Below are 13,487 nucleotides of genomic sequence, written 5' to 3'. Positions count from 1 at the left end.
CAAGACAAGATCTGTAGCCTTCAAAAACAAATCAATTTTCTGACTCTCCAATGATTGCTGCTCATCGGCATCCAACTGTGCATACCGACTTTCAAATTCACGGAGTAAAGCTGTAGTAGCCAACCCTTTATTGAGCTTTTCAATCCAATTTGTAAATATCTTTTTAGTTACCAATCTTGTATCTTCCAAGAAAAACTCTTCTCTCAAAGCTTTCTTAAATGCTGCCCAATCAACATCTCTTCTATGTAACTCATCAATCCGATCATGCAATGCATGCATGGCCAAATGGGAGAAATACCAACTCCATGCATATTGTGGTACCCCATGAAACAACATCTTTTCTTCATACAATCTGATGAAGGCTGAAACATTTTGACCCTTAAACTTCTTCAATTCTTATCCCATTGCCTACAATGCATTCACAGCTAAGGAATCAATTCTTTGTGCTTCCTGCCGAATTTGTATCTGTTGAAATAACAACTGTTGCTGCAATAAAGCAATCATCTACTGTAAAGCATCACCACTATTTGAACTTGCAAAATCCCCCATCTTTACATGCCTATTGCCAACTTTCACGTTGGATTCACCACTGTTGGAGCGTTTGGGATCGAAAGTTTACCACGAGGGTAAGAGATAGTAGGGTGAAGGGAGATTCAAGGAGAGGAGTAAACAAAAGAAAAGGGGTTTAAATAAATAGAAGATGTAGAAGAATACCCATAGAGATGAAGCCTGCCAATTTATTTCTGCATCTTGAGAAGATAGTTCTCTTGTAGACCAAAAACATGCATAAAACAATAGCTTTCTCTCTGCTGCTTAGACCACCAATCTGATGCTTCCGCTGGCTTCGAAAGGGAGGTAGAATACACCTATCCAAAACTCTTTTAGATCACTTCTTCTCCTAGTTCGGAGTGTTGCTTACTACTTGAAAGCTGTGATTGCGTGATTTTGTCAATCCTTCTTTTTGCTTAAAATCCCCCAAAAATGGTTGAAAGCCACTTGCTTTTTTTTAAACATATTATCCTATTCTAGAAATTGTTTACAGCTTTTGGATATTTACAAGAGACAATATCTAAAATATAAAAAATTGTCTAAACTTGTCCAAAAATCTAGTATTTTTGAACCATCCACACTACGGACACTGACATTAATGACTAATGGCATTGGCTCTCTAGATCAATAAGAAAGCCGAATGACGATTCACTCTAGAGTTTTTCACACTGTGTCTATGTAGCGGCACGACAATGTGGCCTGCAATGGTATTAACGCCAGCCACCCTCCTTTAATGCACACGTTCATGACTCTCTCTCCGCAACAAATTCTTTTGAGAACTTTATTATTGCTCCTCCTCCCAAGTCAGGTTGCACGTTGTTCAATTGTTGTCACTTGAATCCCAATTTAAAAGTATGGTGAATCCCGAGAAACTTTTTCGAGAACTTTATTATTGCTCCTCCTCGGAAGTCGGGTTGCACATTGGTTCAGGTGTCACTTGAGACCCAATATAAAAATATGGTGACCTAAGTGACACCTAACATATGCATTCCAAATATTGAGCAATGAAGATGGTCTGAAATGGACCTAGCCTAATAAAAACATGGCAAACAGGTTTTCTTTTCTGCTGCAGCATCAAGCTGGTAAATGAGGCCCCAAGCGAAGGCAGAGATGCTTATTAACCGAGTTTATGCAAGGGCATGCGGCCTTGCACGGCCTGCTGTGGGCATCAGAAGGCTGTCCACTCTGCCTCAGCTTTCAATCGATGAAGCCTTTCTAGAGCCTGTCAATCCGGGCCTCGGCTTCCATCGCTTGCTCTCGGACAGAAAACCTTCTGCAGAACATCACCAAAATTCAATTGATGAAGCCTTTGCAGAGCCTGTTGATCGGGGCCTCGGCTTCCATGGCCTGCTCTCAGACAGAAATCCTTCTGCAGAAGATCACCATAGTGTCCAGCAACAGGAGGAAGATGTGGATTGGCAGTCTCTCGAGGAGAAGATCGCCTCCCAAAGCCCTCTCAGAGGCTTTAACTTCTCGAGCGAGTTGAAAAATCAGCAATATATGTCACTGAGCGCTAGCCCAGATGCCCCGGACCGGGTTATAGGCGTGATTTGTGAGCGGAAATGGGGTCGTGATGTCATCGATGATCTCAATAAGTTGCATGTGAAATTAACCTCTTACCAGGTTGCGGCTGTTCTGAAGCGCATTCGAGATGTGACGACTGCAATGGGATTCTTTCATTGGGTGAAAGAACAGGCAGGGTACCAGCACAATGTATTCACATATAGCAGGCTGTTTGAGGTCCTTGCAGAGGCCAAGGACTTTGATACTGTGGAGACGATGATGCAGGATATGTTGCATGCCCGCATTGAAGTCATCCCTCATGTCTTTACTACAGTTGCCAGAGCCTATGCTAGTGCAGGGAGACCAGATGCTGCAGTCTCAATGTTTTTCTGTATGGATAGATATGGCTGCACACCTGATGCACAGGGTTTTAACATCATGATTGATTCACTTACGAGGGCTGGACGTCAAGAGCTTGCCCATGACATGTACAAAAAGATGTGTGATAGGGGTTACTTTCCCAATTTGTACACATGCAACCTCCTCATTGATGGGTTTTGGAGAGCAGGAAAGTCAGAAGAGGCAGCTGCATTGTTTCAGAAAATGAAAGATAGTGGGGAGCAGCCAAGTATGAATACTTACAATGCTCTTGTTAAAGTTTTTGCTAAAAGCTGTGATGCACAGTCATTAAGCTTGGTTATCAAAGAGATGGAAGAAACAGGTTCTTTTCCCAATGCTACAACTTATAATACCCTAATTGGAGCCCTGGTATTGGCTGGCAATGTTGACGTCGCCTTGAATTTTTTTGATCATATGATTGGGTCGGGGAACTTCCCAAACAACTTCACATATTCTACTCTTATTGATGGTCTCGGCAAGGCTGGTAAGTTGGATGAGGCCCAAAACCTGTTCAACAAGTTAAAGAGCACTGGTGGATTCCCCGATGAGTATGTTTTTAATGCTCTTCTTATCCATTTGAGTAAAGCAGGTCAGTGGAATATTGCTTTAGGGACTATACAGGAGATGAAAACAGCAGGTCAAAAGCCTAGTAGGTCCTCATATTCCTTACTGGTTGATTGCTTGAAGCAGCAAAATAAGCCTGACCTTGTTAGACGCGTGCTTGATGCAATGCAGAAAGATGGTTTCACACCCCATATAGTAGCCTATCATGACTTGATTCAAAGTTACTGTGATAACCATGCTCTAGACAAAGCCTTTCAAGTTTTTCGAGGGATGAAGCATTGCTGTCCGCCAGACACTGGAACTTATAATCTCATGTTGAAACTATGCAGCAAAGCAAAAGATATGAAAAAAAGCATGATGATTTTTGAAGAAATGTCCAAAGCAGGCCTGGAACCATCGGTTGTTACGTACAGCACTTTGATGCAGAGCTTAGGTAAAACAGGAAATGTAGATGACGCACTTCGTTTGTTCAAGAAGATGAGAAAAAAAGGCTGTGAACCGGATCAAGTGGCATATGGAACTGTTTTGAAAGCCATGGTCAATGCAGGTCAAGCAGAGAAGGCAATGCCACTTTTCCAAGAAGGGATAAAGAGGTACCCAAATGATCTCATTATGTATAGTATCATGATTGATGGCTTGGGCAAAGCTAGGAAATTTAACAAAGCAATGGCTTTACTCAAAGAATTGATACAGAAGAATGTCCAACCTGATGTTGTTATTTTCAATTCTCTTATTGCCAGCCTCTTCAAGGGAGGTGATAGGGAAGAGGCCTATGATATTTACAGGGAAATGGAAACCAAATATGGCTGTAGGCCAACTGGTAAGACAAGAGATATTGTTAATTCATTTATGAAAAGATCAATGAAAAGGGGGCGGAAATAAACTTGAAACTTTTATGTTTAGCAAGCAAGAACTAGCAAAAGAAACTCTTGCATGTACTGAAAGGCAAACTACAGTTTCTCAATTGCTGACACCAGCAGTTTTACGGCTAAAGCTTGGGAGGTGCATATGATTTGTGGGCAGATAATTAAACTGTGGGGAACAACTGCTGGAGCTAAATGTCAAATTAAGACCTTTTACAGGTCATACACTTGCACAGTATTTGTACTTCTGCAGTAGTGACCAACAGTGAAGTATCCTCACCATGACTGTTAGCATCCTCTCTTCAAGATCGCTTCGGTGCTGCTTTGTTCCTCAACTTGAGAGGTTGGATGTGTTAAATTAGTTGTTGGGTTGAAGGTGCAGGTTCACCTCACTGAAATCCAATGGTGTCTGACTGTTTTGAGTTCACTGCTAAACAGATCCTCACATAATTGTCAGGGGCACTTTACTGAGGATGTTTGTACAGTTCACAAATGTTAAAAGTTGTATGGACAGTTGCTCACTCAAGAGACTGCCCATATTTCATGACCAAGCAAGACTTTGCCAATGATTCTTCCTCTTGTGGGAAGGGGATCTCACTAAAGCAATGCAGATGCCTATTGAATATCAATGTTATGAGAGGATTTTTGAAATCTGTTAAGGTGCTGCATTGGGAATACAAGAGGTCATTCAAGAGAGTAGGGTCAATCCTAGGGAGCACAGACATATTGTCTTCGATGTTGCATGGTTGACATAGTTTGAGAAATGGGTAGTCATGGTGGGTGACTCATTTTGGACTAGAAGGATGTATTTTATCTTTACTAGTATCATGATTATCAACTCTATCCTCACTTTGTGTGGACATGCGCAAATGAGAGAGTGTGTGAGTATGTGCGTCTCTCTCTCTCTCTCTCTCTCTCTCTCTCTCTCTCTCTCTCTCTCTCTCTCTCTCTCATAGAGTTGTATTAATGTCCTTGTAGATGCCTCAAATGCATGGACAAAGATAAGACACATCAAGGCCTTAGCTACAACCCACTTCGGGGTGCCATTAGCACAAAAAGATAACCCACGTTGGGATGCCATTGGCAAAGAAAGGAGATGAATTGCTAAAGCTATAAAAGTTCTTAAATACAATGTGACTCAAAAGTTAGTACTCAGGCTTTCTGAACTCCTATGTGATGGCATTGCCACCTCAATGAATTGCTTGCTTACCTTCTTTCTAGTTTCCTTCATCATGGTGATTTCACTTGGTCATTCTTTGAGTTTTGTTGGTGTAAGTCCATCTAAGATCCATACTTTTGTTCCCTTGAAACATTTTGATTGCTTTAATATTTGGACTTTACCTTGCATTCTTTTAAACTACAAAGTTGCTTGATTCTTTTTTTGCTTGATGTTTTTTCATGTTATCATGTACTTAAAACTCTTTTCTTTCATATTTGATATTTGGTCTTTAGTGTTTCTCTCTCCAAACATCCTTGATGATCTTCATCACTTAGTTTTTCTTGTGTTTCTCCATGCCATTTGTTAAGGCGTGTTGCACACATGCAATGTAATGTCAATAACAGTTGAAATAATATATATTGTACTTTACTTTTTGGCCTCCTTGTTTCAATTTCCTTATATATTTCCTCTTGTACTTTGGTTCTTTTTTTCTTGATTATATCTTCAATCTTCTTGTTAGCTATAGCCATCTGGATTGCTAGTTTTCCCTCTTGCTCTATAAAAGATGTAAACACTTTGACAAGCAAGTCTTTTAATACCATGTATTTGCTTCTAAGTTGATGTGAGAGAGAGAGAGTGTGTGTGATAAATGTTATGTTGATATCTATGAAAGGGACAAAAAGACCAATTGTATGATGAAATGTACTAATAAAGACACAACTAGGGTACAACAATAAGCAATGCCTAGATTGAGCCCTTACCAAACTTAGCCATGTTTCCCTTTGCATATTGCCATTGTATGTTTGTTGGTCACTTTACTCTCTATTGTAGGACATTCCATGGCTAAATACGTTTGTACATACTTTTCTTTTAGTAGTGCCATATATCATTGTTATTAATTCACAAAAAATAGACTTTATGAAGAAATCTGTTCTTTATTGACATGCTTTATAATGAAAGTGGCTAAATGCTAAGAGTATCACTAAAATAATTTCCAACCCATAAGCCTCTTGGTTTCATCTAGGAAAGAATCGTTGAATAGTTTGCATTAAAGATTTGATTTTCCTCCAAATGGGTCTATGATGCATACAAAGTCCATGTCTCATACAAGCTCATGGAAAGGAGAGTACATGTTATTCATTATTAACAACACTACCAATGAGCCATATCTCCAATTTCAACAAATGTATGATATCAATAATCTGTCATATTCATCAATCATAAGCTTTGATAGGTTCTTGGACAACCAAAGTTCATAAAAAATATACTCCAATGAATACTCTCCTTTCTTATGAAATTACCCTAAGGAAGTGTGCTTTGAGACCATTGAATACAAGAGGGTGCATGTTTCCAATCTGGAATCAATCTAGTAGAATCTAGGTAGGTTGGAATTCGTCCTTTAATTGTATTGAAAGCCACATCCCAATGATTTGTAATTTGTTAAGATAAAGGCCAAGTTCCTACCCATGTACAGTACGTGCCCATACATGAGACACACATGTACATATGTATCATTCGTTCATTATTTGGTCAAGGGACCATGGGACTGCAATAGCTTTGCATTCCACTAAGATTGTGGGTGCTCTTTCTTATTCTCTTCTTCTGATTCTCTGTTGTTTCCATTCTTTTTCACTTGTACCTTGGATATTGGAAATCTGCCTTCAATTTTACCCCAAAAACCATTTTCGAATGACTTGTAATATGGTGAGATAAAGGCCAAGTGCTTGTCCACATACAAGGGTCACGTATAAGTGGGATTATATGCACTTATGTACCATTTGTTCATTATTTGGTCAAGGGACCATAAGGAAAATTAGTAGATTGTGCATTCCACCAAGGCTACATGTGCTCTCTCACTCTTTTCTTCTGCTTCTCTATTATTTCCATTCATTTGACTTGTATCAAAGCCAATGATCTATCATAGATAAGAAGTGTGATTGTGCTGGTCATTTTATCAATGCAAAGCCAATAGGTGTTGTAACAATGGTGGATAAATAGAGAACTGAGTGTGCTGGCCATTTCCATTAATGTAAAGGCAATAGGTGTTCCAAAAATGGTAGACTTCATTTTGGTTTTATGTTGAAATTTTTAGAGATTCCATGTAAAAATGGATTGCTACAAATGGAAGAAGGATATGAAGGCAAACAATAATGACAAGAAAGATCGCTAGAAGGAAGGTAAAGAAAGGCCATAATTGAAGAAGTGGATGCAGTCACTCATACTAGTGATGATAGGCATATTCTTTATGCATCTATGCTCAAATATGATTTTCTCATTTGCTGCTAATCAACCTATTGCTTAAGACTAGATATTGATTTTAGTGCATCCTTTCATGTAACTCCTCATAGGAAGTGATTTGCATCATATAATGCTAGTAGGCGAGGATTTGTTTGTCTTGACAATGATCATGCATGCTAGATAGTAGGAACAAGTAGCATTAAATTGGCTTTTGTGAATGGTTCCACCTTTCTCTTACACAATGTACATCATGTGCCAAAGAGTTATATGATGTACATCATGTACATCATATAATGCTAGTAGGAGAGGATTTGTTTGTCTTGGACAATGATCATGCATGCTAGATAATGCTAGTAGGAGAGGATTTGTTTGTCTTGGGCAATGATCATGCATGATAGATAGTAGGAACAAGTAGCATTAAATTGGCTTTTGCAAATGGTTCCACTTTTCTCTTATACAATGTACATCATGTGCCAAATCTCATTGAGATTGTAACTTCTATTAGAGAGCTAGATGATTATGGTTATCATACCATCTTTGGAGATTAGACTCGGCAAACATGCAAAGGTTTTTTGGTAATAGCAAGAGGTTCTGATATGGGGACTCTTTATACTTTGCTTGTTTTTGGTGCATCCAATCACGTTGTAGCTTTTAGAGCAAAGCCATTTGTTTCTTTCTCATATTAGGAATTCTACTTGGGATTTGGTTCCATTTCCAAACGAGAAAAATACCCTTCCATGCAAATAGGTTTACAAGATGAAGCTCACTCTAGGAGATGCATTACAAAGGCAAGGTTAGTGGCAAAAGGATTCAAGCAATAAAAGGGGATTGAGTTAGATGAGATCTTTTCATCTTACACCTACACTAGTTTTGGTGCAACAACTCTCAAATTAATACCAAATTGAGCATCATGCCTCTTTGGCATTTTTATACATGTTATAGATTCACATGACATTTTTATGCGAATGGAAGATGAATTTGATAGGGATTTTATTGTAATTGATAGCTCATATGTATACATAGATATACTAGCTATAGCATAGGCAACATGTTTTTAATGCACACATTGAGCTACCTCTTAAATTGTACTGCTCTCTATTTTCTCATGTACATCAACAAAATTATACATGCTATAGATTTATTTTCCATTCATCACATGAAATTTTTGAAATGTTGATGAGCTTGTATGATGGATGAAACATCAATATTTGCAAATTTCAAATGAGTTAGTCACAAAATAATTGATCAGATCCATCATTATCCAAGGTTATGGCTAAGGTCTACATGATCATTGAAATTGATCAAGGGCATGTTAAGTTTCCCTAAATATGGTTTGTGATATGGGATATTATCATAATGCACTTGAACGCACTTGCATCCAGATGAAATATCAAAATGCTCATGAACCTTAACAAGCCTATGGTATTCTTTATATGCCTGGTAAGTCGAAATGCATAGCATCTAAGTATTGCATCACTAACTAGTATTAATGTATAATATGTTGTTAGTAAGCCTCTTTATGCTTATCATAAAGGAATACCTAGGTTATCGGATTGCATAGCACTGTGATGAAGTTTAATTCTTTTGGCTAGCATAATGAACTTAACCCTTAGACATTATATAATACTCAATAAATATTAACAAGGATGATGTGTGTCTTGTTACACATGATAAGGGTTCTAGAGTAGTAGCTCTTAGGAGTATTGAAGTCCTTGCTTTTATCTGTGTATAAGAACTTTTACGTGCACACTACACATGAGCATGGAAGGATTATGTTTTTACTTTTTTTTAAAAAAACTTCTAATTGAAAATAGCTACTAATTTGTGTGAAATATATCAACAATCACTCAATTTGGCTTTCTTCAAGCTTAAGGCAAACCCCCATCTCTATCTATATAAATAGCCCATGGATACTATTAGGGACACAATTCTCTTGAAGGAGACACTACTCTGTGAGCATGAATAAAGTTCTCCATCTTAGCTTTCTCCCTCTCTTTTATAATCAAGTGGAAGCTCTACCAAAACCCATTGAGATCTTTCTTGCTTCTCCTCACATGCACAGAAGCTCTATTGAAATCCATCGAGCTTCTCCACATGTGCATAGAAGCTCTACTGAAATCGATCCAACTTGTCCCCTCCTTTCCACACATATGTAGAAAATCTTTTGAAATTGCTCAAGCTCTTCTCCTCTTCTCCAAATGTACATAGAAGCTCTTTTGAAATTTCCTAAGCTCTTTCCCTCTTCTTGTCCATGTGTGTATAGAAGCTCTACCTCAATTCGTTGAGCTTCTCCTCTCTTCTCCACACTTGCATGGAAGCTTTGTCAAAATCTATCTACCCATGGCCCCGAAATGATGTCGAGATGACATGTAAGAAACCATTGTCAATGAATATCTAGTCGAGTCAAAGACTCCTTAAGGGTGAAGTGCAACCTACATAAATAGTGGTGGTCAGGTGCTAACTCAAAGTCGTAGTGGTTCCATGTAACGATGGATGGCTAAATGGTGAAAATTATATTTTTGTAAATTATGGTTAATTAATTTTATTTTAAAATTTTCTTTAAAATCGTCACTTTTTATTTCTACATTTATGTGGATGGGCATACACATATTAGTAGGATTTATAAACATAAATTGAAGATGATTCAAAAAGCTTGTAGAAGTGTTATTTTGGCTTTAAATTTTGTATTGCCTCAGAATGGATTTGATAAAAACCTAAGAAAACTCAAAGCCAACCATACTTGGATATTTTCTTCATAGGAATATAAGATGAGATAAAAGCAAGGGTAGTTTCATGCACACTTAGTTTAAAAGTATCAAAAGCATTGTTTAATGGTTACATGCTATATTGTATTTGATTGTGAATATGTGATGGTTATTGTACCTTGAGTCCGTAGTTATGACAACTGATTGAAAAACTAATATTGCAAGATGAGGCTACCATACCTTGTAGGGTGATGGGTGTTACAATAATATATTGGACCATTGGGATTCCCATCTCAACAAGTCTTAGCAACTTGCAAGTTGCCTTAAAAACTCACCTTATGAGGTGAGGGTCCTATGCTCTTGTTGAAGTTAGGTGTTTTTCTTTTTGATCACTTAAGCTCCTAAGGGGGGCATAGTATTGAGTGGTAAGTATCCCCATTATATAGAATGGCATTAGAGGCTCAAGAAAGCTCGGCAAGTCTTTAAGGCTCATAAATTCCATGTAATTACAAGAGTGTGATAACATAAATCCCAACGTTGTAGGGTCGAAAGGTCCCATTCTAGATGGAACAGATGTCTTCTCTTACAAAAGAGACATATTTTGATCCACTTTTGTGAGAATTATGACTTTGGATAAATTAATAAATTTATATGAGTTATTGTGTTTGGAAGTGTTTGTCATGTGCTAAAGGCTGTGCTAATGAATCATGTGTAATGAATTAATAAAAAGAAGTTTTTATATATCAAATAGTATAGTAGCATGCTTCCTTATTTAAATAATTAAAACAAACCCATTGAGGAAAGTGGGAGGTCTTCATCCTAACAATCGATCGCCTAACTGGTTGGACCTGATAAGCTGGATAACTTTACTAAACACTAGATAAGACTACTAAAATGAGACCCGTCAAATTCAATAGGATAGAACCGACTTAATATTCTTTCAAGGAAAGTTTAAGAGACAACTTCACTCTCTTTGAACCAAGTGTGGTGATAGCCCACTTTTATCTTTAATTGGTTGTTGTTTGCAAAGTGACCCTTCTTCGGCAAGCATTAGACTATTGTTGGGGGTGATTGTTTGATGCTTATTTGTGAAATAGGACTAGAATTCATGTGCCTTACTAACTCCATTGTCTCTGGAGATGAGACTGAACAACGATGCATATGGACTCAAGTTTTGGTCAAGTACTAGAGGATTCCTCTAGGTTTGTAGAGGAACGGCATACACGATATCAAACCAATGATTAAAGGATAGGACATTGATGACTAAAAGGAGTTAATTATGATAACAACATTTGTTTGAATTAAACCCTTGTTGATTGCATGGCAGTACGGTCATTGAAAACTAGAGATGAGGAGGCTATCAAGTTAAGAGAGATTTTCAATATTGCCACATTAAGTGGCCCTAGGCTTAAATAGCAATTCCGCCATGTTTGAGATTTTGGAAAATATATTTATTCCTCCAGCTTTTTGCAACCCTATCAGGGCGGATGGTATATGAGAGGCTTTTGGCTCATAATCTATCACACACTATAATATATGCAAGGCAAAAGTCCTTGCCCTAATATGAAATATGGAAAATATGCTAGGTGGAATGAATAAAGTTAGTTGATATTTATTCCTTGTATGTTCCATATGAGGAATGGTTACTTGATATTGGCAAAGAATGGGTATATGAAACGTTGTAGGTCTATCGGTAAATACTATAGATCATGCCATGTGAAAGGATGAATATAATGCCAAAGAGGCCCTTGTTTGAAACTAGATGCTAGGGTTACCTACAGGTGCTTGAGAAATATGTCAAGTCACATTATCTAAGAGAAACCACCAACTTATGAGGATGTAGGTGTGCCAATTGGTTTTATGAGGAGAAGATTCATGAACTGATGTTCTAAATGATTGCATCACAACCTTGAGGGGTCTAAGTCCTTGCAAGGACTAAGACAACTTTGTGAAAGTCAAGATCCTTGTGAGGATTGCAAGAATTCTTGCTATCTTTGTAAGAACTTCTGAGATGTGCCTGGACATGCATGTGTGACGAGTCCTTAGGAAAGCTAGGGAACCCACCTTAAATTATTTAGATCAATTGAAGAGCTTAAGTAATTAAACTTAATAACTACAATTTTCTTTATAACTACAAGGATAAGATAAAATATGTAAATGGGTAGCATCTAGAGAGTGTACTGGGAATATTGTCCATGGCCCAAAAAGAATATTTTGTAACTTGTTCACAATTAATCTTAATTGAGTTGGAAACCTTCGAGTAGAGCTCAAGAGAATCCCATGGATAGAACCACAAAATATACTTTTTTCCTTCTTGCTTGAAGGACAAAGGACAAATTATACTATGAGCATTAATAGGGAGATGATGCTCTTGCATCACTAGGTGTATGATCAAGTCACCTAAGTCATACCTCCAAATTGTATGTGCACAAGAGACATGTGTGGAATGAATATGCTATCAGAGGATACTCTCCTTTTCCTATAGCCTATAGAGCCTTGGAAATAATAGAGAAAACCTCTCTTTTTGTACGTGCCATTGCATGAAATCCATGATTCAAAATCAATCAAACCCATCTACCTCTCTTTTTTGACATGACAAAAATTGTATTATGGGTTTATTATCCAACTACTATTGTGTTATAAGAAAGGAAGGTTTAATACTCTTGAGAACATAATTTTAATACTTGGATTCAAAATTAACTAGGATTTCCAAGAATTGCAAGTGGATAACACCTATAAAGAGCTCCAAGAGAAGAAGCTCATTTTGAAGTAGACACTAACACCAAAGTTTAACATAGAAGGATACAAGCTAGAACAAGATGCAAAAGCCTAGATCAAAGCCATGAATGATTATTTTACAACTACTAAAACCAATGTTGCCAATCAATCTTAATAACTTTTTTCAAAGACCACTCTTCGAGAAAGGATTGTTATTTGGCGACAAGGTCTTCGAGAGGTACCTTATCACATGTTGCTATATACTTTTATATGTATGTTTATGGATATCCATATTTTTCTCTTAGAATTAGCCATTTTAGGTGATCAAAACTCAATTATTATGCCAAAATTTTCAATAGTAGGAGAGCATTATGATTTCGGGGGCTTAAAAATGACCTTATTTTTTGTCTAATTTGTCTAGGGACCCATATTTTTAGCCAAAAAAGAAAAAAATTTCCTAAAAGGAAAACATTGATCAATCTATGACTACATGCTTTCATATCACTGGCAAAGCTAAGGTCTAGTGAAAATAATGGTACAATGATAATGGAGTTACTAAAGCTTCAAAAACTTGGGAACAAATCAAGGAGTGGTGAAAGGATAATACACATCCCATCCTTTGAATCCATTAAGATGAATGAGTTCTACATCCTTCATCAATTAAATTTGACCTTGGAAGAGTACTACTCAAAGTTTATATGCCTTCACAAATATGCACCACTAACAATGGTGACTCAATAGATTGTGAGGCTCTACCAAGGGTTGAATCAACCCTTGGATACTCATTGA

At 37.4% G+C, this 13,487-nt stretch overlaps 1 protein-coding gene across 1 annotated transcript; it reads left to right on the top strand.

Moving 5' to 3' along the window:
- The first annotated feature begins 1,551 nt into the window (after nucleotides 1–1,551).
- Nucleotides 1,552–5,065, top strand: LOC148033430 (uncharacterized). The gene has a single exon (XM_087681353.1). It carries the CDS (start codon nucleotides 1,636–1,638, stop codon nucleotides 3,895–3,897), a length of 2,262 nt encoding a protein of 753 aa, XP_087537479.1. The 5' UTR covers nucleotides 1,552–1,635; the 3' UTR covers nucleotides 3,898–5,065.
- Nucleotides 5,066–13,487: the final 8,422 nt, after the last annotated feature.

Source organism: Lygodium microphyllum, chromosome 7, assembly GCF_053477565.2.
Source record: "Lygodium microphyllum isolate KBCC chromosome 7, Lygodium_microphyllum_v1.1.10, whole genome shotgun sequence".
Classification (NCBI taxonomy): domain Eukaryota; kingdom Viridiplantae; phylum Streptophyta; class Polypodiopsida; order Schizaeales; family Lygodiaceae; genus Lygodium; species Lygodium microphyllum.
The sequence above is the reverse complement of the archived record's forward strand: the minus strand, read 5'-3'. Positions and strand labels throughout refer to the sequence as shown.

Excerpts from the sequence above, each read along its gene's own strand:
- LOC148033430 (XM_087681353.1), top strand. The coding sequence starts at position 1,636 with ATGAGGCCCCAAGCGAAGGCAGAGATGCTTATTAACCGAGTTTATGCA.